Genomic DNA, 26,467 nt, shown 5'->3' on the forward strand with positions numbered 1-26,467 from the left:
CATCATATGATGGGCTAGAGACAGTGATCATCACTCACAGCTTTTTGTAAATGCTGCTGAAGCAAACTATGGCTGCTTTGGCTTTTGCATCTCTGCTTTGCAATCTCAGCATGACACCACAGTTTGACTGTAATCATTACAGCTGAACAAATAAGTGGGTGGGATAAAAAATAAACACAGCCAAAGTTCAGTTGCTCTGATCAGCCCTAGAATCAGTACGTCTCCCTCTGTCCAGCCTGTGCTTTGGTGTCTGTGGATGAAGAAGGTAAGTAGTCCAAAAAATTTAGATATCTCACATGAATTATTTCAGCAGTGTATTTTCATTTATATGTGCAACTGCTCTGCCAACAATCAGATTGTGTTTGATATCTTTAGTTGAAGATGTATCTACGCACACTGGAAAATATGGGTGTCAGGACTTCTAATATAAATTCTTCAAAGATCCCCTTCAGGCATGTTTTAAGACATAAAAATATTCTGATTGAGATAAACATTTGTGTCTAATATGTTTTTTTTCCATAAAGTTGCATATTTGACCATGATTGGCTTCCGAACTAGTTCTGATGTCACAAAATCATACTTGTACATAGACGTCTTAACCTGATATTTATGGTGAGCACAGAAATTTTCCCCCTTCAGCAGATGAATAGATGAGAAATAGTCTTCTAGTGTTGAACTCTGCACATACATCATTCTGCACAGTGTAGCTCAAACATCCAAGTGAAGTAGCAATATGCAAAACACATATTTGATTGGAGGGGGACTTTAAAATGACTAATTTCAGTTATCTTGTCCTCCTCTTTGAGGTACAATGATTGTATTGTTCTAATTTCAGGAATTCGAATTTAAAACCCCTGAAAAACGGCAATATATCCTAAGTATTTCTCTATAACATTAAATATTAACAACTGAATATGCAACAATCAATTTTTTAAAAAAGTTTTTAGGTATTATTCAGCAAAAGTTTAGCAGTCAAAACTCAGATTGTGATTCAAATGTTGCTAAAAATAGCAGAAAATAGTGTGTTTATGTAAGACCCCATTACTCACAGTAAAAAGCTGATTGAGAAATATGTCATCAGGGCCTTTAAAACAACATATTTAAAGCTATTATATGTAACTTTTCCACATTAAAAATATCTAAAAACAACTAGGCCTGTGTTATATATTTTGTTGAGTTGTGTACTTACAGTGTCCCAAATGTTTCCAACAATTTTCAAACCCAGAGAAATCCGTAATTTTAATCAAGGTAACGGTCTGTTTTATTTGGTCGCCTGTCAATGGCGTTATACGGGGGTATAACCAAAGAGTATACGCCACAAGATGTATGTGTCAGCGTTGTAGTTGTCCATCACAATGGCGTCTACCAAAGTTTATTCACATACAAGATAATACGTCTGCATTGTGGCTATTTGCCAGAAACTGTCGTAAATGGACTTTTATTCAGTTTTAAGCCACATTATTGTGATAAACATTTTAGATCTTGGTCGTTTTAAACTATATCTTTTAACCAGATAAAGGGCTTTAGTCATTTGATGTCTAGATCTTAGGTTATCAGAGAAACAAGCCGAGCAAACATTGGCAGCATCTCGGGTAGCGCCACTTGTGTATTTTCTGCAGCAAACATTATGTAAACCGATGAGCAACGCTGCACTTTTTAACTTTTTCTTAGTTCACCATGATGCATGCAACCCTGTGTATCTGGATCTTATCAGCAGTGGTCTGCGTGGGCAGAGGCCATCACCATGAAGGTCACGACCAAGACACTGCACTCGACAGCAGTGCTGACAGCGTCTCACTGGTGACTTCAGCAAACAAAGAGTTTGCCTACCGTATGTACAAAAAGTTGGCAGCTCACACTGAATCTCAAGGCAAGAATATCTTCTTCTCACCAGCTAGTTTGTCCATCGCCTTGGCTGCCTTGTCTGTTGGAGCACGGGGGGAGACCCACCGGCAGCTCCTCAGTGGTCTGGGTTTCAACAGCTCTCTACTGACGCAGACAGTTGTGGATCAGTCCTTCCGTACGCTCCTACAAAGGGCAAACAAGACATCTCAAGAAGATATCAGCGAAGGGACCGCTGTGTTCGTGGATAACTGCTTCAAGCTGCAGCCTGAGTTCCTGGACGTCTTGAAGCAGTCCTACTTTGCAGATGGGTTTGAAGTTGACTTCACCAAAAGCACAGACAGTGCCGACACTATCAATAAGTATGTGGAGGAGAAGACCAACGGGAAGATTGATAAGCTGGTGGAAAGCCTGGACCCAAGCACAGTCATGTATCTCGTCAGCTACATATTCTACAAAGGTACGTGAGATGAGATCTATTTTGTACACTCTCACTCTTTTTAAGGTCACTTCTGCATTTCAGATACTCTTGTTTCAGATTTTACACACCAGCCATCACTTGTTTTATCTCTGCTCATCACTGTTTAACAGGAAAGTGGGCAACTCCATTTGATCCCGAGCTCACCAAGGAGGACACGTTCACTGTTGATGAGAGCACCAAGGTTCAAAATTGCACCATTTATTGAGAATATATTTAAATTACAATAATTAGACTAGAAATCAGCCACATTTGATAGGGTGCACAACTCTATTTTATTGTGCATCCTTCATGTTCATGTTCAAATTCCTCCAGGTTCCTGTCCAGATGATGAATATGGAGCGGCAATTTGATACTTATTATGACCAGGCAATTAACACGTCGGTCCTCCACCTTCCCTTCAACAACTCCTACTCCATGCTGCTGTTGTTGCCTGATGATATGGCAACACTGGAGAATGTCATTTGTCCAAGCCACGTCACCAAATGGCTTAAGGGGATGAAGTCCAGGTTGGAAGGATCTAAAATCATGCTTTAATTTTTGGTTTGTAATATGGAAGGTTTGACTCAAAGCACCAGCTTTGTTCTCTACTGTCAGATCAATCACTGTATATTTGTCTATTTCCTATTTTTAGGACTTATGATGTATATATTCCAAAGTTCTCCATCAAGACTTCTTACTCCCTGAAGGATATTTTGATTGAAATGGGAATGACAGACATGTTTGGTGATCGAGCAGATCTGAGCGGCATTTCAGAGGGGCGGGAACTGCTTGTCTCAGAGGTGCAAATTGAGTGTTTGTTATTTAACACATATTCTGTCTATTCTATCTATCCTTCATCTCACTGTGCCTCCATTTTACCCCCAGGTTGTGCACAAAGCTGCTCTAGATGTCGATGAGGCTGGAGCCACTGCCACAGCTGTTACAGGCATGGTCATCATTAAACGGCTCATGATCATCTACCCTGTCTTGAAGTTCAATCGACCATTTATGGTCCTGATCACTGAGCACACCACAGAAAACATCCTCTTTATGGGCAAGATTATCAACCCAAACATCTGATGGAGTTAACACTTTGTGTTCACTCAGGCACCAATGTTGCATCACATATTAAATACTCATAAAACCTTTGCTCTGTGGTCTCTTGCTGTATGATTGAGTGTATAGATAACAGTCATATTGTTTGAGTGTTTTTATATTAGTTTTTGAGGAAAACAAACTACTTAATGTCAAACAGGTTATAATCAAGATACATTTGTAGTAAAATTGATGTGAACAAAACAGTTGTCCCAATCTATTTAATATTTAAATTCATTTCTTAACTACGATTACTTAACTTTTTTCACATTTTTCATGTAAGTTAACAGTCAAATGCTTAAACTTAATATCATATTAGCTTCTGTAAGAGGACTGCTCTATTATTATTATTATTGTTATTATTATTATTATTATTATCATCATCTCTTATTCTACAAGCTACACTTTAACAGAGTTCACATGAAACTATTTCGACATGTAAGACAAAGTCCCTGCATGTTTCGAAGGCAGACAACACAAGCCGACCAACTCTTTCTTCAGCACCCCAGGAATGCTGGGCAATAAAGTGAGAGTCCCAAACTCCTCACTGACCAGACCATCTAAACAACCTCCTGCAAACAGAAAGGATCAGATAAGGAACCTCCCATCTCCTGCATGGTCACTAAACCAGACCACTGACCCAAACCATCTTTGATCCTTCAAGCTAAAAGCAAGATAGGAGGACCAATTCACACCCCAGTGTGAATCGATAGTACCATTTGGATAAACAACCCCCACCATTGGTCATCATAATTCACCAAGAGCCAGTCACACACAGAGACGAGTTGACACCAACTTTAATCCCGCTGTGGATTTTGATTTTCAGGACTTGAGTGACCATCCCAAGAACTAATCACTGGGCAAACCAGCATAAGACACAAGATATGCTGCACTTTATGCCATGCCCCATTCACACACACACTCTCACACACACACACACACACACACACACACACACCCTCAAATGGCATGGACCCCTGCCGTTTGCAGTCAGACCAAAGACCAGAGGACTGTAAAACCGATGGATTAGTTTTAGATTTTGTCTTTTTTGGTATGTTGATATGTGTATATCATATTTGTGTTGTTATGTACTTTGGTTAGACTTTAATTCCACTGCCTTTAAGCCAAGACATGTACCACTAACATAATCCCATCATCCGTGATAACACTGTCATGTTTAGTACCATTCTGCTTGTTTCACTGTCAGAACAGTAAAGCCACTATCCAAATTGCAAAATTAGGAATCATGCAATTGTTGAATTGTAAATCCTTTGTTTAATGGATTAACCATATTCAGGAACTGTACCTGCCTGTCCGTGGACAGGAGGGGACTGACTTTGTTCCCCCAGAACTCTGCAACCCCTGGGATTGGCTAGGATGCACCTTCTGGGCGGGCAGACTCAAACTTTAAAACAGTGTCTTATCTGAGTCTGTGCTGTTTTTGAGCTGTTTTTAGGCTGCTCTTTTGGGCTGCTTGATGCTGCTTGCTGGTTCTTCTTGATTTCAGCCATGCTGGTTGAAAGCTTGCAGTTTGATAGTCTAAAGATGTGACTCAGAGCAACAGGAGGTGAAACCTCAGAGTGAAGAGTCATGAGTTGAGGATCAAGCCTAGGAGAGCATGAGAGCATGAACCAGGAGCTCTCTTCCAATGGAAACTTTTCAAGTCCGGACCGGCCGACTCACTCATCATTACAAGATCCAGACTCCAGCCTCTCACCACAGCACATCGGACTCCATTCTCCACAAGAAGCCAGCCCAGGGAGCATGCAAGTATTCGTACAAAACCTTCATCAACTTGCTTAAACCCTGGTGCTTTCATGATTTGTAATTTCAATTGGCATTTCAGAACTAAGCTGTGGTACCGTTGATTTGACTTGCTGCTTCTTAGGTAACAGTCATCTCATCTGTTTATCAGGTCTCTCATACCAACTACCCAATAGATAACTCTGCATCATGCAGTTCAGTCATTCACTAGCCATAGCCTTGTGTACCAGTTTCCCTTTCCCTCTTGTGTCTTGTCTGTAAAATGTTGTAGTGTTAAGTACTTGTAGCTGTAGTATTAGTAATAAATGTGTATGAAACTAAAGTGAATTTGTTTGTGTTTTCTTGTGTTTGTATCTCAATCACTTAACCTTAAAAGACCTATACCCTTGCAAAATCATAATTATGATTAATAACAATCATAATTCTAATTAACCTCTCTTGTGTGTCCAACAAGGAGTACTATTTCCCTATTATTATACCGACTCTAATATGAGTTATGTCACTGGACGAATAATTATATGTTGGAGTTGTGCACAATAATAATTCATAATTCCCCCATAAAATCATAAAGATATCTGAGTGCACAAATTCCTACAGGCATGAATATAAAAACATTTCGCAGTACAGCCTGTGGCCGTGGTCCAGTTACCACATTAAATTTAATCTGTCTGAGCTTTATCTATATATATTGCTTTACACTATATATTTATCTATATTATGTCTATGTGTCTTTTGGGTACGTGTCTTTTTGGCATATGCTCCAGCTGAGCAGTTCTTATAGGACTAAATGGGTGCCATTTTTGGTTCGGTATCCAGTTCTTGTAATACATCCATGGAGGGAGCGCAAGGAGTATCGTATTTTAAAAAAGAAAGAACAAAATACAGCCCCGAGGAGGAGGCCAGGCTGGAAAGGAGAATGGAGAATAATCGATCCTTTTAGATTTTACAGGTATAATATAAATACATCAAACATAGTATCAGACACGGCCAGCGGCGGTTTGTTTCAAATGTACAATGATGTTAGCAAACAACAATTGCAAATGATGACAGGTAGCCAAGTAGTTTATCTTTATTCATTACACTTACCAAAGTAAACTAAACATGCATGGAAACAGGTTCCTATGGCATTTATTTGCTACAGTATGATAAAATGCCCTCTAAGGTGGCCGTGCATTATGATAAAGAGCCATCTAAGGTGCCCCTTAAAGGGTGAGCTGGAGGCTCTGTACGTGTGCCTTTCTAGTGAACAACAAAAAAAAAGGAACAAGTGCAATTTAGGGTTCCCCTAAGTCTAACATACTGACGTGCAAAATTGGGAGCCCTTTTAATGAAAAAGGTGCCCTAAAGGGTGCACTGTATGGGAGAAAAACATTGTGAAGTGGGGCTCCATTTAATGTATCAGGTGCCCTTTACATTTTTTCGCCCCTGCCCCTGCCTGAGTCTACCACTGGTGAGTGTGCTGGTTCTGGGTGCTGGTCTTGGCCATCTAGCCTGGGCGATCGCTTGGCTGGGTTATATCTGCCAGGGCAACGAATGGAGCTTCTTCATGCTCATCTCCTCAAACTTTCCCATCCAGCTGCTTCACACAACACCTAGGGACTATCACCTTCCTATTCACAAATTCATGCAGGATATCTTTGCTTGCTTGAAGTGGAATTATCTGTTAATCAAACTTAATTCACATGTGTCAGTGATCACACACAAAAAAAATCCAAACACATCATTCAAATTCAGCTGTTTGGCAGTACACATCTAACCTCGTACTCTGCAGAATGTCACTTCCATCCAGCTATGGTAATTTATTTGGACTGCTCCATTCAGGTTTGAAAAGGTGAACTCTCTGACCCTATACCCTTGGATCCAGTCTTTGGATTTCTTGGATGATGGGCTGGTAGCAGGAGTCCCTTTCAGCCTGGCCAGTCTCACTACAGTCTCTGACACACTGCTTTATGATGGACTTGAGCAACAAGAAATTGTTAGACCAGATACGATCTATCAGATTCCCTAATATCAACCCTCAAAGCTTACTACTGGATTCAGACTTCTCCATGTTAGCAAGGGACTTCCTGGAGGTCTACACAGACCCACGTCAGTAAAATTTGTGGTGATCTTTCACCTTTTGTATTCACCCAGTGCAAAATAGTTCAGTACTAATTTAAGGCTTCAAGAACTGGTTTAAAGATTATAGATTGTTTTCAGATTTAACTAATCAGGGTTTTGATAGTGTTAAATGTCTCCATCAAGTAAAGAATTCAGTTATATGTTTTCTCTAAGGAGCACACAATTAAATGCACCAAAGTAAAATATATTATTTTGAATTGAATATAAATGACAAATAATTGATCACTGATGAATTGTGCTCATTATTAATATTCATTTATAAAAGTGGTCATGTTTCTGTCACATTCCTGGGACTGTGTGGATACCTGCTTCTTTATCAATACAGCTCATAACGTCATACAGTATGTGGAGACCATCTGGAACATTCTTAAGCCTGGTGGAGTTTGGATCAACCTGGGTGAGTGAGTTTGTAGAAAAGAGATTCACACATGATCTCTAAAGGTAATCATAATGTTTTCATTGAGTAGATAACATACTGTAGCAACTGGTGAAGTTAAAAAAGACAAACACACCACCATAGACTTGTAGACTAGAGAAATATGCCAAAATATGCTCTCTGTCACAGCAGTTATGTAAAAAAAACATTTCACCCTAATATACACTTAACATTTCTGGATGCATTCTAGTAATTATTTTGCTATAAATGGTTGTCATTTTTTACATGCTCCAACTTTTCCTCAACTTACTTTGTTAAATTACATTCACATATAAATACTGTAGGTAAGAGAGCCATAGATATTTATATAAAGTGAAATATTTAGCCAAGGACAGAACTCCCCATGCACAGCCAGTATTTTCAGTCAGGTGCTGGTCGGTTGCAGGAACATATAAGGTGAAAATCAAAATAAACCACCACACTCTGTAATGACTTTACTGTGACTTTATCAAGAGCAAACAACACGTTTCGCCTGTAGCTTCTTCAGATTCACTCAGTACAACTGCTGAGTACTCACAGGTGTGATAAATACATCTGAGTCACATGACCAATTATCACAGTCTGAGCCAGTCTGAGATGAAAATCACCTGTGTGATTCATTCTGCTTTGTTTGACTCCGTGAACACAGATCACTTGCTTGGAAATAATCCTCTTACAGCTTCCCACAAAGAGCAAGGCCACATGTAAGACTAACACATTTAGGGGAAGAAGAAGTGGCTACAAACTGCAGAAAACTATTTTGTTTTTGGACTTTTTGTACACTATGTTTTTAATAGACTAGTAGTTAAGTTGCCTCTTAAGGCAGGCAGGAAATCTGCTGTGTGGCCCCAGAGGACCGCTTGAACCCTGTATAGAAAAAGCAATGCCATATACATCCAAACTTCCTGCGTCCTGGAATGATACACCACCTTCTCGAAAAGTGGAAATTGACCTGAGTTCACCTGGTTTAGCAGTGTTTGAGTTGGAAAGACTCTTGTTTACTGGCAAAGCCATCATCAGCCATGCAGATGAAGTGTGGCCAAGGATTTACATTGGTGACCAGTAAGTGGCTCAACTTGTATTTCTTTCTGATAAAAACCTGCAGACTGGAATGTTTGTTAACCTTTTGCTGTTTGTATTACTTGCCTAATATTGTCCCTGTGTTGTGATAGAGGGGTTGTGATACACATACACCCCACTCCACCACCATTATTACTCACTGGTTAAAGTGAATCTGTGCTATAGCGTCATCAAGATATCAAATGCTATGGAGACATTCCAGCCAGCAAATCAGAAAACCGTTGCACCATGGAGATAAGTTATAACATAACTCTAAGCAACAACCAGATAGTAACACACATGCCCCTAGGTAGGTGTAAATCCAAAAATGTCCAAGAACTCACTAATGGTAAAACAGCACTTTTTCTGCCACACAGAATCATTTTTTAATTAATTGCTGCCATTTTACAACACAGTAATCCATTAGAGACCTTATTTCTTGATATGATATTTCAGTATCAATCCAGCATACCTCAATGTGCTACGATGCCAAATGGCTCATGCCAGCTTTCACATAGGTGTTGTAAACTCAGTGCAGTTGGTTGGATCAACTGACATGAACATCTGATGTCTCCCCGTCTGCAGCAGCAGCAGCTGGCTGCTCCGACAACCTCACTTTCCAAAAAGGTGTTATTTGGATAAACTGACCACGTATTTAGATTCTATTCGGTTACTTTTTCGCCTAAATTAATACTAAAACTTACTGAAAGTAGCTTGCTAACTTCAGTAGATATCACTGCAACACAATACATATAGGTCTTTGACATAACATCAAAACTGTTATTTCTTCACATTGTGTTGATAATTTTAGTTAATTCAGGAATGTTTTAAACTAAAATTCTGGCCAATTTTTTACACCTTTCAGAAATTAAAGGCAAAAGCCTTGTAAGCTCTCAGTACCATTTTGCAGCAGCAGTGTTTCATATTTCTGATGCAGTCTCTCCCTGACTTTAAGGCAAAGTGCTGGTGCATTGCCATGTAAGAGTGAGCCACTCCGCCACCCTGGTGCTGGCTTACATGATGCTGAAGCAGAACCTGACTCTTGTGGAGGCTATTTGTGCTGTGAAAGAAAACGGGGTGTTATCCCTAACAGAGGTTTCCTCCGACAGCTCATCCACCTGGACAGACAACTCTTTGGCAAACATCACTGAAGCCTGAAATACTGCTCAGGTCTCATCGGTCCAGAACAAAAGGAAACTATAGCTCAATAATTCTTAGCAGTGTTGAAAATGTGAGATAAACTGATCCTGACTAATCTGATTATATGGGTATATGTAGAATTTCTATTAACAGCATCTTATCCTTGGATCATATTTTAATGGCGATAAACTAAAAGTGATTTCTCTGAAGTGCAATTTGTACATGATAAAGATTTGTTGTCCAACTTTTACATTAAGAACATATATCTGGTACAGCTTTTAGTGAAAGACACTCTGAATTTGAACCAGCTCTACTTACATATAAAATCATTCAAAGGGTTTCTATAGTGCATCATATGATGGGCTAGAGACAGTGATCATCACTCACAGCTTTTTGTAAATGCTGCTGAAGCAAACTATGGCTGCTTTGGCTTTTGCATCTCTCCTTTGCATCTCAGCATGACACCACAGTTTGACTGTAATCCTTACAGCTGAACAAATAAGTGGGTTGCTCTGATCAGCCTTATAATCAGTACGTCTCCCTCTGTCCAGCCTGTGCTTTGGTGTCTGTGAATGAAGAAGGTAAGTAGTCCAAAAAATTTAGATATCTCACATGAATTATTTCAGCAGTGTATTTTCATTTATATGTGCAACTGCTCTGCCAACAATCAGATTGTGTTTGATATCTTTAGTTGAAGATGTAACTACGCACACTGGAAAATATGGGTGTCAGGACTTCTAATATAAATTCTTTAAAGATCCCCTGCGGGCATGTTTTAAGACATAAAAATATTCTGATTGAGGTAAACATTTGTGTATTGTTTTTTTTTTCCATAAAGTTGCATATTTGACCATGATTGGTGTTATGGATATTCCATAACTGACCAGGACAACAGAATGTCAAGCTGTACTCTTCTGTTCTCTCAAACAGAAGATAACACATGTTGTTTAATAAACCAGGAGCCTCACAGGCGAACCAAGGCCAGAATGCAGGTCATCATCAGACGCAACAAGACAAACCAAAGATACAGATTTAGGTCATAGGTTTATGATTCGGAACTGACGAACTAGTTTCTATGATTGGCTTAAAGGCTGGTTTTGGACTGTGAGGGTCAGACGAGTTTGGGGACACCGTACGAACAGGAGGTGTCCCTTGAGTCGCTCTCCCTTGCAAGGTTCTTCATTAAAGTTTTCCCAGAATCATCATACGAAGTTTGGTTTGGTCTTCTCTTCTTCAAACTGACAACTGCCAGTGCATCAGCTCCAAAAATCCACAACAATTTGGCGTCACGAACAGGATTTCAACACAACAAAGACGTGGTAAGTGCATAATTTTATTTTATTATTGTGCCTTACCATGTCTGCGTTTGACGAAATCACAAAGAAACTGTGCATCACTTTCACTTTAAAGGTGGTCACAAAGTGAACAAAAAAACAAAAAAAAAGCAAAAAGCTGATGGTTAAAGAATCTAAACACATGAAAATGTGTTGAAACTGTGCAGTGATAAGCAGGTGCAAAGTATGTGGTTGTGAAGAGGTAAAAAAAAAAAGGCAGAGTTGAGTGAGTCTTAACTCCTGCAGTGCCACAAAAGTGGCTGGGATTTCTGGGCTAGCTTCGGGCTACGTCCGGCACAGGGGGACCCACCTGAGGTTTAAACTATAGAAAAGACGTTTTCGGGGTAGGATTTGGCCTATTTCGTTTAAGCCAAGATCGGGGATCATCCACTCTGTGTCCTGTGAGAAATGTTTTCAGACTTGGGATTCTAAGTCCTAGAGTCGGGCGCCGGTAAAAATTTTTTTCAAACAATAAACAGTGTACACAAGACGAAGAGTTGCTTCGTTGGTTTGGCTTCAGATCACTGCTATTGCACCAGGAAGAGAGGTGTAAAAAAAAAAAAAAAAAAAAAAAAAAAAAAAAAAGAACTTCGGTGATGCTGGGAAAGTTTTGATGTGTCTGTTTTGTGTTTGATGTGTTTGTTTGTGTGATGTTTTTAATGTAAATGTGTTAAAATGGGCAACAACACGTCTAAAGCAGTGAGTAGAACACAATCTACTACAAAATTAATTCATTCACCAAAACACAAGAGAAAGAACAAATCTGTTTCAGTAGGAAACAAACGCACCAATTCAGAAGTAAAAGGTCAATCTGCCATTGATAAGCTTCCCGAAGCAAACCCCCACACACTCACAGATGCACAATATAGAGCGATGTTTTCTCCACAATCTCCGGCGGGAGTTGTTGGTAGATAAAAAGGATGGACTTTCGTGTTTCCATTTTCTTCCCTTATGAATCAGTGGACAGATGGCGAATGGCCATACGAAGGAGCATTTGATAGAGATAAGCTTCAGATTGCTGAGTACAATGTTAACCCAGATTTTGGAAATCCATCTTGGGATAGTGCGTATATGAAAGATTGTGTAAATGTGTGGTTAACTGTTGCTCGTCAGAGGTGTGGAGTGAGTCTGGATGAAAAAAGAGTTGATCGTTTTTCTGATGAGTTCAGAGCAGCAGTGGAGAACTGTGTTAAATGTGTGACAGCATGTCACTTGCCTATGTTGGAAGCAGAGTTGCAAACCAGAGCTACAGAAATGATGAAAATTAAACAGAGGCATGGTGAGAATGTGAAGGCCATTTCCAAAGCTATCATATACGGTTGGGCAAAACGGCAAACTGATGCTCCCTCTCCACAAACTTTGTTGACCATTGTATCCAAAGCTGGAGTGCCTTTGCAAGAGTCACACACAAACAAAACAATGATTTCAATTTTTCCACAACTTTCACCTTCAAGCCCCTTTTCAGCTGCTAACATGACTGATCAAACCATTTCACAACAAGCAAAGACTGACGATGAATTTCTCTTACTAGCCGCAGCTGTTGAGGGACAAAGACTACAGACTGAAGTAGAAAGGGAAAGAGACAGTCAGGCTGCTAGAGAAAGGGAAAGAGTTAAACAGGAAAAGAAAGATAGAGCCGACGAAGAAAAAGAAAAGAAAGCTAATTTGTCATTCAAACAGGAAAAAAGCCAGAAAAGAAAGGAAAAGAAAAGACATTTAGCTGCCGTTGCTGAAGAAACAGAGATAGACACTCAGGACAGCTCAGGAGAAAGTGAGGTAGAACTTGAGTTACAAGGAGCCAGAGGTGAGGGGGAGGAGTCTGACACAGACCATAGTGACGACACAGAACCTGCAGTCAGGCCAAAGATGACACAGAGACGACCCCACACTGCAAGTAGCAAAACTCAGAGACGAGGTACAACTAGAATGACACATTCACATCTGGAAAGACATACAAGATCGAAAACTAACATTTTAGAGCCCCCTCTAAACATTACATCCACCTCAATAAATGCTCCAAAAATCATGGTTGGCAACACAGCTGTCTGCAAACCATGGACTCCTGCTGAGATAGTTGGAATGACACAAAATGCCCCCAATCCGACCACAAACCCAGATGAATACTGGGGATGGTTAAGATATGTATGCTCTGTGTATAACTGTCTGATACCTGATGTTGAACAATTACTTGCTGGCTCATACAGAACGGAGTGGGATTTGTGCAAAGGTGAATTTCTTTTCCCTGCTCGGACAGAGGATGGCCAGTGGCCTCCTCATAGAACCATGATTGACTGGTTAAATGAAGAAGCAAAAACAGCAATAAGAAAATGTGCACGACAGCGCACTGACTTTAATAAAGTAATTCACTGTGTCCAAGATGCATATGAAACTGTACCTGAGTTTGTTAACAGATTTACACGTACTTGGGATAGCAATGCAGGAATAGGACGAGAAGGAAATGAATATTTTGTTGTTACAACCTTTGTGCAAAATCTAAAACCAAATGTTGCAGCTGCATACAAATTGTCTGTCACCGATTGGCAAACCAAAGACTGGAAAGCAACGGTAAACAAAATGATGGCGCTAGATAGGTGTGAAGTTTTTGCTGAAGACAAATCTGCCTCCTTCCCAAAACAAATGTTACAGCATGCGCGACAGGGGGGTGGACAACAGCATTTCAAAAACAATAACAAGCGAAAACCGGGAAAGTGTCACAAATGTGGGAAAGCGGGACATTGGGCTAATGAGTGTAGAAGTGGTCGTCGTCAGAACAAGCAAAATTACCCATTCCAGGATCACCAAACAAGGAATTTCCAACAAACAGCCCCCCTTGCTTTACCACAACAACAACAACAACCACTACCACCTCCTCCACATGTTGATAATGTGAATCATGGACAATATTACAATCAAGCATAGGGAGGCCATAGAGGGGCAGGATCAGAAAAAACATTTCCCATTCAAGCAGCTGTAATTCGACTTTCAAAAGATCCTTCAGAAGATCCAATAATGCCTGTTGAAGTAAATGGTAGTAGAGTTGACATTATGGTAGATAGTGGGGCCACAATTTCCACTGTTAAAGCTGATGAGCATGTATGTACACCAACACCTAATTTTGTCACCACCGTGGGTGTTTCCGGCGTTCCTGTTGTCGAGCCACTATCACAGAGAGCTAAAATAACTGTTGAAGGTTCAGATGTGCAACATTCTTTCCTGATTTCTGAGAAAAGTCCAATTAATCTCATGGGACGAGATTTACTTTGCAAGCTACATGCCACCATTCAATGCACACCTGATGGATTGTTTTTAAGCCTACCTGATGTGAAGGCTGCTCATGCATTTCAGTTTTTGAAAACTATTGCTGATTGTTTGTATTGTTGGTCATTGACTGATTTTAACATGGCTTCCAGTTTCACAGTATCTAGCATTCAAAAAATTGCTCAAATTTCACCAGCATGTGCAACACAGATGTCTGCCATGAGGCCTGTACTACAGTGTCACTGTACAGCAGCATTTAACCCCCCAGAGGTGTACAAACAATTAGCTGATGTGTTTTTGAATACACAAGAGGGGTTGGAGTGTGAACAATGTTTGTTTGTTGGTCCACAGGGATGTGCAATTCCAATTCGGTTATCTGACGCACAGCGCAAATTGGTTAATGATAAAGATTCATTTCCATACATCACTGTAGCTGTCTCTCCTGGCTGTGACCCACAACAGCTTGAAAGCATGGTGGCACAGTGCCAGGCATTGAGAGGAGCTGCGCAGACTCCTCAAACTCAAACAATAACACACTTGGGCCTTGAGCTGTACATGTTATCTTTAACTGAGCACATCCAGCTACCTCAGAGTAGGTTTGTTTTGCAACAACCACCCCTCCCCACACAGTATGGGCCTCCATCAGAGCTTTCAGAGGTTCCATCTATTTTATGGGCTAAACATAAAAACCATGTGGGTTTTGTGAATTCGGCTCCACCTCACGAAGTCACACTCAAACCTGGTGCTAAACTACCAATGGTCAGGCAATACAATTTGCCACACAAGTCAATTGCTGGTATTGAAGGTGTAATTCAGTCTTTACTGGATCAAGGTGTGTTGGTTCAAACAACAAGCCCATGTAACACACCCATTTTACCCATTCCAAAAGCAAACCGCCCAGATGAATGGCGTTTTGTACAAGATTTGCAAGCTATTAATAGCATTGTAGTGCCAACAGCTCCAATTGTGCCAGACACAAATTCGATTTTAGCTTCACTACCATCCAACTCAACACACTACACAGTCATTGATTTGAGTTCAGCTTTTTTCTCAATCCCGTTGCATCCAGATAGCCAGTATCTGTTTGCATTCACATTCAAAGGAAAACAGTACACCTGGCAGCGTTTGCCTCAGGGTTTTGTCGAGAGTCCTACAGTTTACGCAGCAGCAGTGAAACGGGACTTGGATGACCTCCACTTTCCAGGGGGCTCCACTCTCCTACAGTATGCAGATGACCTCCTGATAGCTTCACCATCACAGGAAGCTTGTCGAACGGACTCCATCTTGCTCCTACAGAGACTAGCTGAGTGTGGTCATAGAGCATCACTTGCCAAACTGCAATTTTGTCGGTCTGAGGTGACATACTTGGGTCATGTTTTGAAAAATGGACAGCGCCTGTTGTCACCGGAGAGGTTGAAACTGCTGGTTAACATGCCTCCTCCCACAACCAAGAAACAAATGCTCTCGTTCTTGGGGATGGCGAATTATTGCAGACATTGGATCTTTGAGTATGCTGCTATGGACTCTGTTTTGCGAAACGCCACACTGCAATCAGCTCCTCCCAAGGTGCAGTGGACTGAGGACATGAACAAAGCTTTTCAGGACTTGAAACATGCTCTCACCTTGGCTCCGGCATTGGGGCTGCCGGACTATCATCAACCGTTCCATCTGCATGTACATGAACGAGATGGCTTTGCTACAGGCATTCTCGTGCAAAAACATGGGTCTCATTACCGTCCAGTTGCGTACTACTCCTCTCGACTAACCCCTGTGGTTCTTGGCATGCCAGGTTGCTTAAGAGCGGTGGCCGCCGTTGCCATCATGATTGAGAAATCTTCTCCAATTGTACTGGCTCATGACTGTGTTGTGCACGTTCCACATGCAGTACTTCACATCTTGAACACATCTGCTACCCAACACATGACAGCTGCACGTCGTTCAGGCTATGAAGCAATCATTCTTCATAGTCCACACATCACTTTAAAACGCTCACCTCCATTGAATCCAGCTACTCTCCTTCCATTGATTGACACAGATGATGAGCATGATTGCATCACAACTATTGACCTGTGTACATCCCCAAGGCCAGACTTGTTGCAGACACCAATACCCAATTCTGATTTGATTTTTTACACTGATGGTTCAGCTAGCAGACCATCTGATAGCACACATCTAGCTGGCTATGCAGTAGTTAACGATTGGGGGGTAGTAGAGGCAAAAGCACTGCCTCCAGGTACCTCTGCTCAAGCAGCAGAACTGTATGCTCTAACTAGAGCGTGTATTCTTGCTTCTGGTAAGGTGGCTACTATTTACACTGACTCAAGATATGCATTTGGCGCTGCTCATGATTTTGGCCAGTTATGGAAGATGAGAGGTTTTGTGTCATCTTCTGGAAAACCACTACAGCATCACACTTTGGTTAATGACCTGTTAGATGCTATTTTGCGCCCATCTCAGCTTGCAATCATCAAATGTGCTGCTCACACGAATGGAACTGATCCTGTTTCACGAGGAAATGCAATGGCTGACACTGCAGCCAAACAAGCGGCACTTTCCTCTCCCTCTTTGGTACTTCAATGTGCCTCCACACAACCTACCAATCCAATTCCAGTTCCTTCCGCTAATGATGTCGTGACAATGCAAAATCACGCTGATGACAGGGAGCGAAGTCTTTGGTTGCGTAAAGGTTGTAAAGTTGACGCGGAGTCTGGCTTGTGGCTCCACCCTGATGGTCGACCGGTTTGCCCTCGAGCTCTCCTTCATGTACTGGCACGTGTGACGCATGGTCCAGCGCATGTTGGAAGAGGGGTGATGAATGATGTTATTCGCTCACAGTGGTTTGCTCCAGGCATTACTCAAGTTTCACAAACACTTGTGGATAGTTGTATGATATGTCAACAGACCAGAAAAAAGAATAGCACAGTGAAACATGACCACTTAGAACCCCCATCAGGTCCTTTTGTAAATATGCAAATAGATTTTGTACATATGCCAAGCTCACAAGGCTTCAAATACTTGCTAGTCATAACCGACAGGTTCTCGAAGTGGGTAGAAGCTTTTGCAACGAAAAAAGAAGATGCAAGAACAGTTGTAAAGTGTCTGCTAAAAGAGGTAATCCCTAGGTACGGAGTGCCGCAGGGAATAGATAGCGACAGAGGTCCAGCTTTTGTGTCAAAAATCACTCAGGGACTGTCAGAAATCTTAGGATTTAAGTGGCAGTTACATGTTCCTTATCATCCACAGAGTTCAGGTCAAGTTGAGAGAATGAATGCAACTATCAAAGACAGATTGACCAAAACAGTCCTAGCCACAGGCCTGAAATGGCCTGATGCACTGCCGATTGTGCTGTACTCCATTCGGAGTGCACCAAGTGCAACTACAGGACTGAGTCCTCACGAGGTGCTGATGGGAAGACCAATGTCCACAGGGACAAGTCCCCCACTGACACCACACAAAGCTACTCTGCTTTGGACGGATGAGTTCATGACTGAGTATGTGAAAAGACTAACAGAGATTTTGAGAAAGTATCATTTACAGGTGGCTGACAGACTCCCCAAACCATCGGAAGAACCAATTCATTCCTTTCGAGAAGGTGACCTGGTATTAATCAAATCTCTGGAAAAAGTGTCTTTGTCTCCTAGGTGGAAAGGTCCATACCAGGTGCTGCTGACTACTAGGACGGCCCTGAAGGTCGAAGGCAGAGCAGAATGGATCCACGCCACAAGGTGCAGACTGGCCCCCCCAACCACTGGCGGAGGAGAGCAGAGCCCTGGCAGGTAACCGGATGGTTACTCCTTTTTTCTCTCCTGTTTAGTAGGTTCGGGCAGGGGACAGGTCAAGTCGGTCCAAATGAGAGAGAGACAGGAGTCTCTCTGATTCCAGGCGAAGGAGAGCGGAAAGGCTTTCCTTCTCATGACACAGTCGGTGCCATGAACCCAGTGCCCCATGGACAGGGGCGCCCTTTGCAGAATGATCCAGAAAATGCAGACCAAGAGCCAGATCTTGGACATACGGACAAATCAATGAGCCCATTGGAACTCTACAACACTGTAAGTCCTGACAAAACAGTGAGATACATTGACAATGCTGCAATGAGAGAGTCTGAAGAAAAAGAGTCAGAAAAGACTGATGGACATATTTTACCAGCTCTCTCCCGAGTTAAACGAATTGTGAATTCTATTGTTTTTAAATGTCCTATTGACAGATGTAACATGAATGATTGTAATATTGCATATCCAGTTACTTTTTCTCGAGGTAGATGGCGGTGGTCTACATATGATAAAACACTGTTTGAGACGAAGCAGAGTTCATCCACGTCGACGAAGGAGGATGGATTCCACATCACCATGCATCGTATGTGCTAGTAACCTCTCCATGGTGATGGCCCTCTACTGTACGCAAAGTGCATGGGTTGAAGACTTCACTTTGTGATTGATTTGTTTTATTGTTATGATGTAATCAAATGTTTGTATGACTCCCCTTTAAGTTGCTAGGATTTCATCTAGTAAGAGGCAGGAAGTGTCTTGTCTTAGGTTGTTTGCGCATGTGACTGGTGACCTCTGTCAATGACCTCCTTTAACGCTTTGGTGTTCTAGGAGATCTTCTTTGAGGATTTGCCTCACTACTGCCCCTGGTGGTTGGAAGACAGAACTCATGGGTCACATGACAGTTGTTTTAAAGGGGTACATAAGAGGGGTTTTTTTATCTAATTTACTGATTGTTTGCTTTTATTGTTATTGCATTATGTGTTTAAATGATTATGTGTTTTGATGATTTTACTTTTGATTTTGTTCAATGCAATTGTTGATTCTTGTATTACTTTTGTGTGAGAATTGTTATCTGTTGTGCGGATGTTGTTTCTACTCTGTTTGTGCCCTTACAGTCCACCAGTCCAGTCATAAATTGGTAATTTGTATTGATCTTTTGATCAATAAGAGGGGATTGTTATGGATATTCCATAACTGACCAGGACAACAGAATGTCAAGCTGTACTCTTCTGTTCTCTCAAACAGAAGATAACACATGTTGTTTAATAAACCAGGAGCCTCACAGGCGAACCAAGGCCAGAATGCAGGTCATCATCAGACGCAACAAGACAAACCAAAGATACAGATTTAGGTCATAGGTTTATGATTCGGAACTGACGAACTAGTTTCTATGATTGGCTTAAAGGCTGGTTTTGGACTGTGAGGGTCAGACGAGTTTGGGGACACCGTACGAACAGGAGGTGTCCCTTGAGTCGCTCTCCCTTGCAAGGTTCTTCATTAAAGTTTTCCCAGAATCATCATACGAAGTTTGGTTTGGTCTTCTCTTCTTCAAACTGACAACTGCCAGTGCATCAGCTCCAAAAATCCACAACAATTGGCTTCCCAACTAGTTCTGATGTCACAAAATCATTCTTGTACGTAGACGTCTTAACCTGATATTTATGGTGAGCACAGAAATTTTCCCCCTTCAGCAGATGAATAGATGAGAAATAGTCTTCTACTGTTGAACTCTGCACATACATCATTCTGCACAGTGTAGCTCAAACATCCAAGTGAAGTAGCAATACGCAAAACACATATTTGGTTGGACGGGGACTTTAAAATGACTAATTTCAGTCATCTTGTCCTCCTCTTGGAGGAACAATGATTGTATTGTTCTAATTTCAGGAATTCAATTTTAACACCCCTGAAAAATGGAAAAAAGTATTTCTCTATAACATTAAATATTAACAATTAAATATGCAACAATCAAAAGAAAAAATGTTTTAGGTATTATTTAGTAAAAGTTTAACAGTCAAAATGAAGGCTGTGATTCAAATTTTGCTAAATCCTGATTGGTGCACAAACGTAAAATAAAAATAACCTAAACTGTTGTAACTTGGGCAGAAAATAGTGTTTATGTAAGACTCCATTACTCACAGTAAAAAGCTGATTGTGAAATGTTTTCAGGGCTTTTAAAACAACATATTTAATGTGCCTTTTATTTTGTTGTATCTAATATTGTCATTTGCATTTTATTGTATAATTATTAATCATCTGTCAATGTTTATAATTTTCTATGCTGCTTTGGCAATATAGGTTTCTGATCTCTCATGCCAATAAAGCTTATTTGAATTTAATGTGAATTCTAGGAAAATAACTTGTGTATTTTCTGCAGCAAACATAATGTAAATCGATGATCAACGCTGTACTTTTGAACCTTTTTCTTAGTTCACCATGATGCGTGCAGCTCTGGGTATCTGGATCTTATCAGCAGTGGTCTGCGTGGGCAGAGGCCATCACCATGAAGGTCACGACCAAGACACTGCACTCGACAGCAGTGCTGACAGTGTCTCACTGGTGACTTCAGCAAACAAAGAGTTTGCCTACCGTATGTACAAAAAGTTAGCAGCTCACACTGAATCTCAAGGCAAGAATATCTTCTTCTCACCAGCTAGTTTGTCCATCGCCTTGGCTGCCTTGTCTGTTGGAGCACGGGGGGAGACCCACCGGCAGCTCTTCAGTGGTCTGGGTTTCAACAGCTCTCTACTGACGCAGACAGTTGTGGATCAGTCCTTCCGTACGCTCCTACAAAGGGCAAACAAGACATCTCAAGAAGATATCAGCGAAGGGACCGCTGTGTTTGTGGATAACCGCTTCAAGCCACAGCCTGAGTTCCTGGACGTCTTGAAGCAGTCCTACTTTGCAGATGGGTTTGAAGTTGACTTCACCAAAAGCACAGACAGTGCCAACACTATCAATAAGTATGTGGAGGAGAAGACCAACGGGAAGATTGATAAGCTGGTGGAAAGCCTGGACCCAAGCACAGTCATGTATCTCGTCAGCTACATATTCTACAAAGGTACGTGAGATGAGATCTATTTTGTACACTCTCACTCTTTTTAAGGTCACTTCTGCATTTCAGATACTCTTGTTTCAGATTTTACACACCAGCCATCACTTGTTTTATCTCTGCTCATCACTGTTTAACAGGAAAGTGGGCGACTCCATTTGATCCCGAGCTCACCAAGAAGGGCATGTTCACTGTTGATGAGAGCACCAAGGTTCAAATTGCACCATTTATTGAGAATATCTTTAAATTACAATAATTAGACTAGAAATCAGCCACATTTGATAGGGTGCACAACTCTATTTTATTGTGCATCATTCATGTTCATGTTCAAATTCCTCCAGGTTCCTGTCCAGATGATGAATATGGAGCAGGAATTTGATACTTATTATGACCAGGCAATTAACACGTCGGTCCTCCACCTTCCCTTCAACAACTCCTACTCCATGCTGCTGTTGTTGCCTGATGATATGGCGACACTGGAGAATGACATTTGTCCAAGCCACGTCACCAAATGGCTTAAGGGGAAGGTGTCCAGGTTGGAGCAATCTAAAATCATTCTTTAATTTTTGGTTTGTAATATGGAAGGTTTGACTCAAAGCACCAGCTTTGTTCTCTACTGTCAGATCAATCACTGTATATTTGTCTATTTCCTATTTTTAGGACTTATGATGTATATATTCCAAAGTTCTCCATCAAGACTTCTTACTCCCTGAGGGATATGTTGATTGAAATGGGAATGACAGACATGTTTAGTGATCGAGCAGATCTGAGCGGCATTTCAGAGGGGCGGGAACTGCTTGTCTCAGAGGTGCAAATTGAGTGTTTGTTATTTAACACATATTTACTTCTGTCTATTCTATCTACCCTTCATCTCACTCTGCCTCCATTTTACCCCCAGGTTGTGCATAAAGCTGCTCTAGATGTCGATGAGGCTGGAGCCACTGCCACAGCTGCTACAGGCATAGAATCCAAATTTATTTCCTGGATCATCTACCCTGTCTTGAAGTTCAATCGACCATTTATGGTCCTGATCACTGAGGACACCACAGAAAACATCCTCTTTATGGGCAAGATTATCAACCCAAACATCTGATGGAGTTAACACTTTGTGTTCACTCAGGCACCAATGTTGCATCACATATTAAATACTCATAAAAACCTTTGCTCTCTTGTCTTATAATTTGAGTGTTTTTGTATTAGTTTTTGAAGAAATGTGAACAAAACAGTTGTCCCAGTCTATTTAATATTTAAATTCATTTCTTAAGTACGATTACTTCACTTTTTTCACATTTTTCATGTAAGTTGACTGTCAAATGCTTAAACTTAATATATCAGTTTCTGTAAGAGGACTGCTCTATTATCATTATTATTATTATTATTATTATTATTATTATTATCATCTGTTATTCTACAAGCTACACTTTAACAGAGTTCACATGAAACTATATAGACATGAATATAAAAACATTTCCCAGTACAGCCTGTGGCCGTGGGCCAGTTAGCACATTAAATTGAATCTGTCTGAGCTTTATCCCATAATGTTAACAGATAACAAACAGTTGGTTACCTGGATTCAATGAGCTAAATTGTCTTTGTGTAAATGTGTGATGCTGTGCAGGGCTCCACACTGACTTTTATTTAGGAGCACATGTGCCCCCAAGTTGAAATTTTCAGGAGGACTGTCAAATATTTAGAAGCACAGATAAATCACATATTTTTGTGTCTATGTTTGTGTATGCAGATCATACTTTGCTTTCATGCTTTTGTGTCAAATGAATTAGATTGATAATGGATCAAAACTAGTAGATATTGTGAAATTGTTAGTAAAACACTCCTGAATGTTGTTGGGGTTTCTCTCTCTCTCTTTCTCTCTCTCTGTCTCTCTCTGTCTCTCTCCCTCTCCATATAGTGTATTATCAGAAAATCAACTTGGGATCAACTAAGAATTATAGCCTAGAGTATATCATGGGCTTAATAAGCTAGTACAGTAATTATGTACTAGTCGTCGTCATACAGCTGTCTAGTGTTATATACTTTTTGCTTTCATGAAAGGCTGAGTATGGTTACATGCTTTTGATTTTCATGTTTCCAGTATTCTGGTAACAAGTGGAAGAAAACAATGCTATGGTCCTATGACATCCTGCAACATCAAAATGTCAGCCGGTTCGCTGCACCTGTAGACACACCAGTGGTGCGTGTCTGGAGAACTGTAGCATTGATTTTACAGTTTTTTGCAATTTCTAAGACACAAAAACTGGTATTTGTGGCACAATTATTGAAACCACTAACTCATGTAGTCTATCTATTGACCAGGTGTGCTAAACCATAAGCACATTGTCTGCTTTACACTAAGTTTGAAACTCTAAAACACACTTTTTGCAAATAACTACACACGGTTATCTACATTAGACACATCATTCAAAGCCTGTGTGTGTTGTCTGCTAAACACTGCCACTGAAATACTGCACTCAATTATCAATCACCCCCACCTAGAATACACATGTGAAAACACCTCTAACCAGTAACATCACTTAGAAATCAAAGCCTGAACACTATAAACACTATAAACTATACACAGATTTGCTCTTTTGTGTGCACAACAATGGAAGCCAATTTTGGAGAGAGAGTTAGAGGGAGAGGTGTTTGTGTAAAAGGAGGACGAGGACTAGGAAGAGAAGTGAGTTTGTAGAAAAGAGATTCACACATGAACCCTAAAGGTAATCATAATGTTTTCATTGAGTAGATAACATACTGTAGCAACTGGTGAAGTTAAAAAAGACAAACACACCACCATAGACTTGTAGACTAGAGAAATATGCCAAAATATGCTCTCTGTCACAGCAGTTATGTAAAAAAAACATTTCACCCTAATATACACTTAACATTTCTGGATGCATTCAAGTAATTATTTTGCTATAAATGGTTGTCATTTTTTACATGCTCCAACTTTTCCTCAACTTACTTTGTTAAATTACATTCACATATAAATACTGTAGGTAAGAGAGCCATAGATATTTATATAAAGTGAAATATTTAGCCAAGGACAGAACTCCCCATGCACAGCCAGTATTTTCAGTCAGGTGCTGGTCGGTTGCAGGAACATATAAGGTGAAAATCAAAATAAACCACCACACTCTGTAATGACTTTACTGTGACTTTATCAAGAGCGAACAACACGTTTCGCCTGTAGCTTCTTCAGATTCACTCAGTACAACTGCTGAGTACTCACAGGTGTGATAAATACATCTGAGTCACATGACCAATTATCACAGTCTGAGCCAGTCTGAGATGAAAATCACCTGTGTGATTCATTCTGCTTTGTTTGACTCCGTGAACACAGATCACTCGCTTGGAAATAATCCTCTTACAGCTTCCCACAAAGAGCAAGGCCACATGTAAGACTAACACATTTAGGGGAAGAAGAAGTGGCTACAAACTGCAGAAAACTATTTTGTTTTTGGACTTTTTGTACACTATGTTTTTAATAGACTAGAAGTTGCCTCTTAAGGCAGGCAGGAAATCTGCTGTGTGGCCCCAGAGGACTGCTTGAACCCTGTATAGAAAAAGCAATGCCATATACATCCAAACTTCCTGCGTCCTGGAATGATACACCACCTTCTCGAAAAGTGGAAATTGACCTGAGTTCACCTGGTTTAGCAGTGTTTGAGTTGGAAAGACTCTTGTTTACTGGCAAAGCCATCATCAGCCATGCAGATGAAGTGTGGCTAAGGATTTACATTGGTGACCAGTAAGTGGCTCAACTTGTATTTTTTTCTGATAAAAACCTGCAGACTGGAATGTTTGTTAACCTTTTGCTGTTTGTATTACTTGCCTAATATTGTCCCTGTGTTGTGATAGAGGGGTTGTGATACACATACACCCCACTCCACCACCATTATTACTCACTGGTTAAAGTGAATCTGTGCTATAGCGTCATCAAGATATCAAATGCTATGGAGACATTCCAGCCAGCAAATCAGAAAACCGTTGCACCATGGAGATAAGTTATAACATAACTCTAAGTAACAACCAGATAGTAACACATATGCCCCTAGGTAGGTGTAAATCCAAAAATGTCCAAGAACTCACTAATGGTAAAACAGCACTTTTTCTGCTACACAGAATCGTTTTTTAATTAATTGCTGCCATTTTACAACACAGTAATCCAGTAGAGACCTTATTTCTTGATATGATATTTCAGTATCAATCCAGCATACCTCAATGTGCTACGATGCCAAATGGCTCATGCCAGCTTTCACATAGGTGTTGTAAACTCAGTGCAGTTGGTTGGATCAACTGACATGTTTCCCCGTCTGCAGCAGCAGCAGCTGGCTGCTCCGACAACCTCACTTTCCAAAAAGGTGTTATTTGGATAAACTGACCACGTATTTGGATTCTATTCGGTTACTTTTTTCGCCTAAATTAATACTAAAACTTACTGAAAGTAGCTTGCTAACTTCAGTAGATATCACTGCAACACAATACATATAGGTCTTTGACATAACATCAAAACTGTTATTTCTTCACATTGTGTTGATAATTTTAGTTAATTCAGGAATGTTTTAAACTAAAATTCTGGCCAATTTTTTTACACCTTACACCTTTCAGAAATTAAAGGCAAAAGCCTTGTAAGCTCTCAGTACCATTTTGCAGCAGCAGTGTTTCATATCTCTGATGCAGTCTCTCCCTGACTTTCAGGCAAAGTGCTGGTGCATTGCCATGTAGGAGTGAGCCACTCCGCCACCCTGGTGCTGGCTTACATGATGCTGAAGCAGAACCTGACTCTTGTGGAGGCTATTTGTGCTGTGAAAGAAAACGGGGTGTTATCCCTAACAGAGGTTTCCTCCGACAGCTCATCCACCTGGACAGACAACTCTTTGGCAAACATCACTGAAGCCTGAAATACTGCTCAGGTCTCATCGGTCCAGAACAAAAGGAAACTATAGCTCAATAATTCTTAGCAGTGTTGAAAATGTGAGATAAACTGATCCTGACTTATCTGATTATATGGGTATATGTAGAATTTCTATTAACAGCATCTTATCCTTGGATCATATTTTAATGGCCATAAACTAAAAGTGATTTCTCTGAAGTGCAATTTATACATGATAAAGATTTGTTGTCCAACTTTTACATTAAAAACATATATCTGGTACAGCT

The 26,467-nt window shown here is 40.6% G+C and overlaps 1 protein-coding gene and 2 pseudogenes across 3 annotated transcripts; all 3 read left to right on the forward strand.

The window, feature by feature from the left end:
- Positions 1 to 21: 21 nt before the first annotated feature.
- On the forward strand, positions 22 to 22,472 carry LOC122993282 (serine protease inhibitor 2.1-like). 3 transcript variants are annotated; one of them, XM_044367315.1, is made up of 6 exons: positions 22 to 265; positions 20,686 to 21,316; positions 21,448 to 21,518; positions 21,649 to 21,842; positions 21,968 to 22,115; positions 22,206 to 22,472. In XM_044367315.1, the coding sequence occupies exons 1-6, from the start codon at positions 257 to 259 to the stop codon at positions 22,398 to 22,400; spliced, it is 1,248 nt and encodes a 415-aa protein (XP_044223250.1). In that variant the 5' UTR covers positions 22 to 256; the 3' UTR covers positions 22,401 to 22,472. The 3 variants fall into 3 exon arrangements, with proteins under 3 accessions (XP_044223250.1, XP_044223260.1, XP_044223242.1); XM_044367325.1 differs by lacking the exons at positions 20,686 to 21,316; positions 21,448 to 21,518 and adding exons at positions 1,672 to 2,302; positions 2,434 to 2,504 and having other exon boundaries at positions 22,206 to 22,465; XM_044367307.1 differs by lacking the exons at positions 20,686 to 21,316; positions 21,448 to 21,518; positions 21,649 to 21,842; positions 21,968 to 22,115; positions 22,206 to 22,472 and adding exons at positions 1,672 to 2,302; positions 2,434 to 2,504; positions 2,636 to 2,829; positions 2,955 to 3,102; positions 3,188 to 3,451.
- Positions 8,266 to 10,170, forward strand: LOC122993346 (annotated as a pseudogene).
- A 2,136-nt stretch (positions 22,473 to 24,608) lies between the features above and the next one.
- On the forward strand, positions 24,609 to 26,464 carry LOC122969775 (annotated as a pseudogene).
- Positions 26,465 to 26,467: the final 3 nt, after the last annotated feature.

Source organism: Thunnus albacares, chromosome 2 (assembly GCF_914725855.1).
Source record: "Thunnus albacares chromosome 2, fThuAlb1.1, whole genome shotgun sequence".
NCBI classification, from domain to species: Eukaryota; Metazoa; Chordata; class Actinopteri; order Scombriformes; family Scombridae; genus Thunnus; species Thunnus albacares.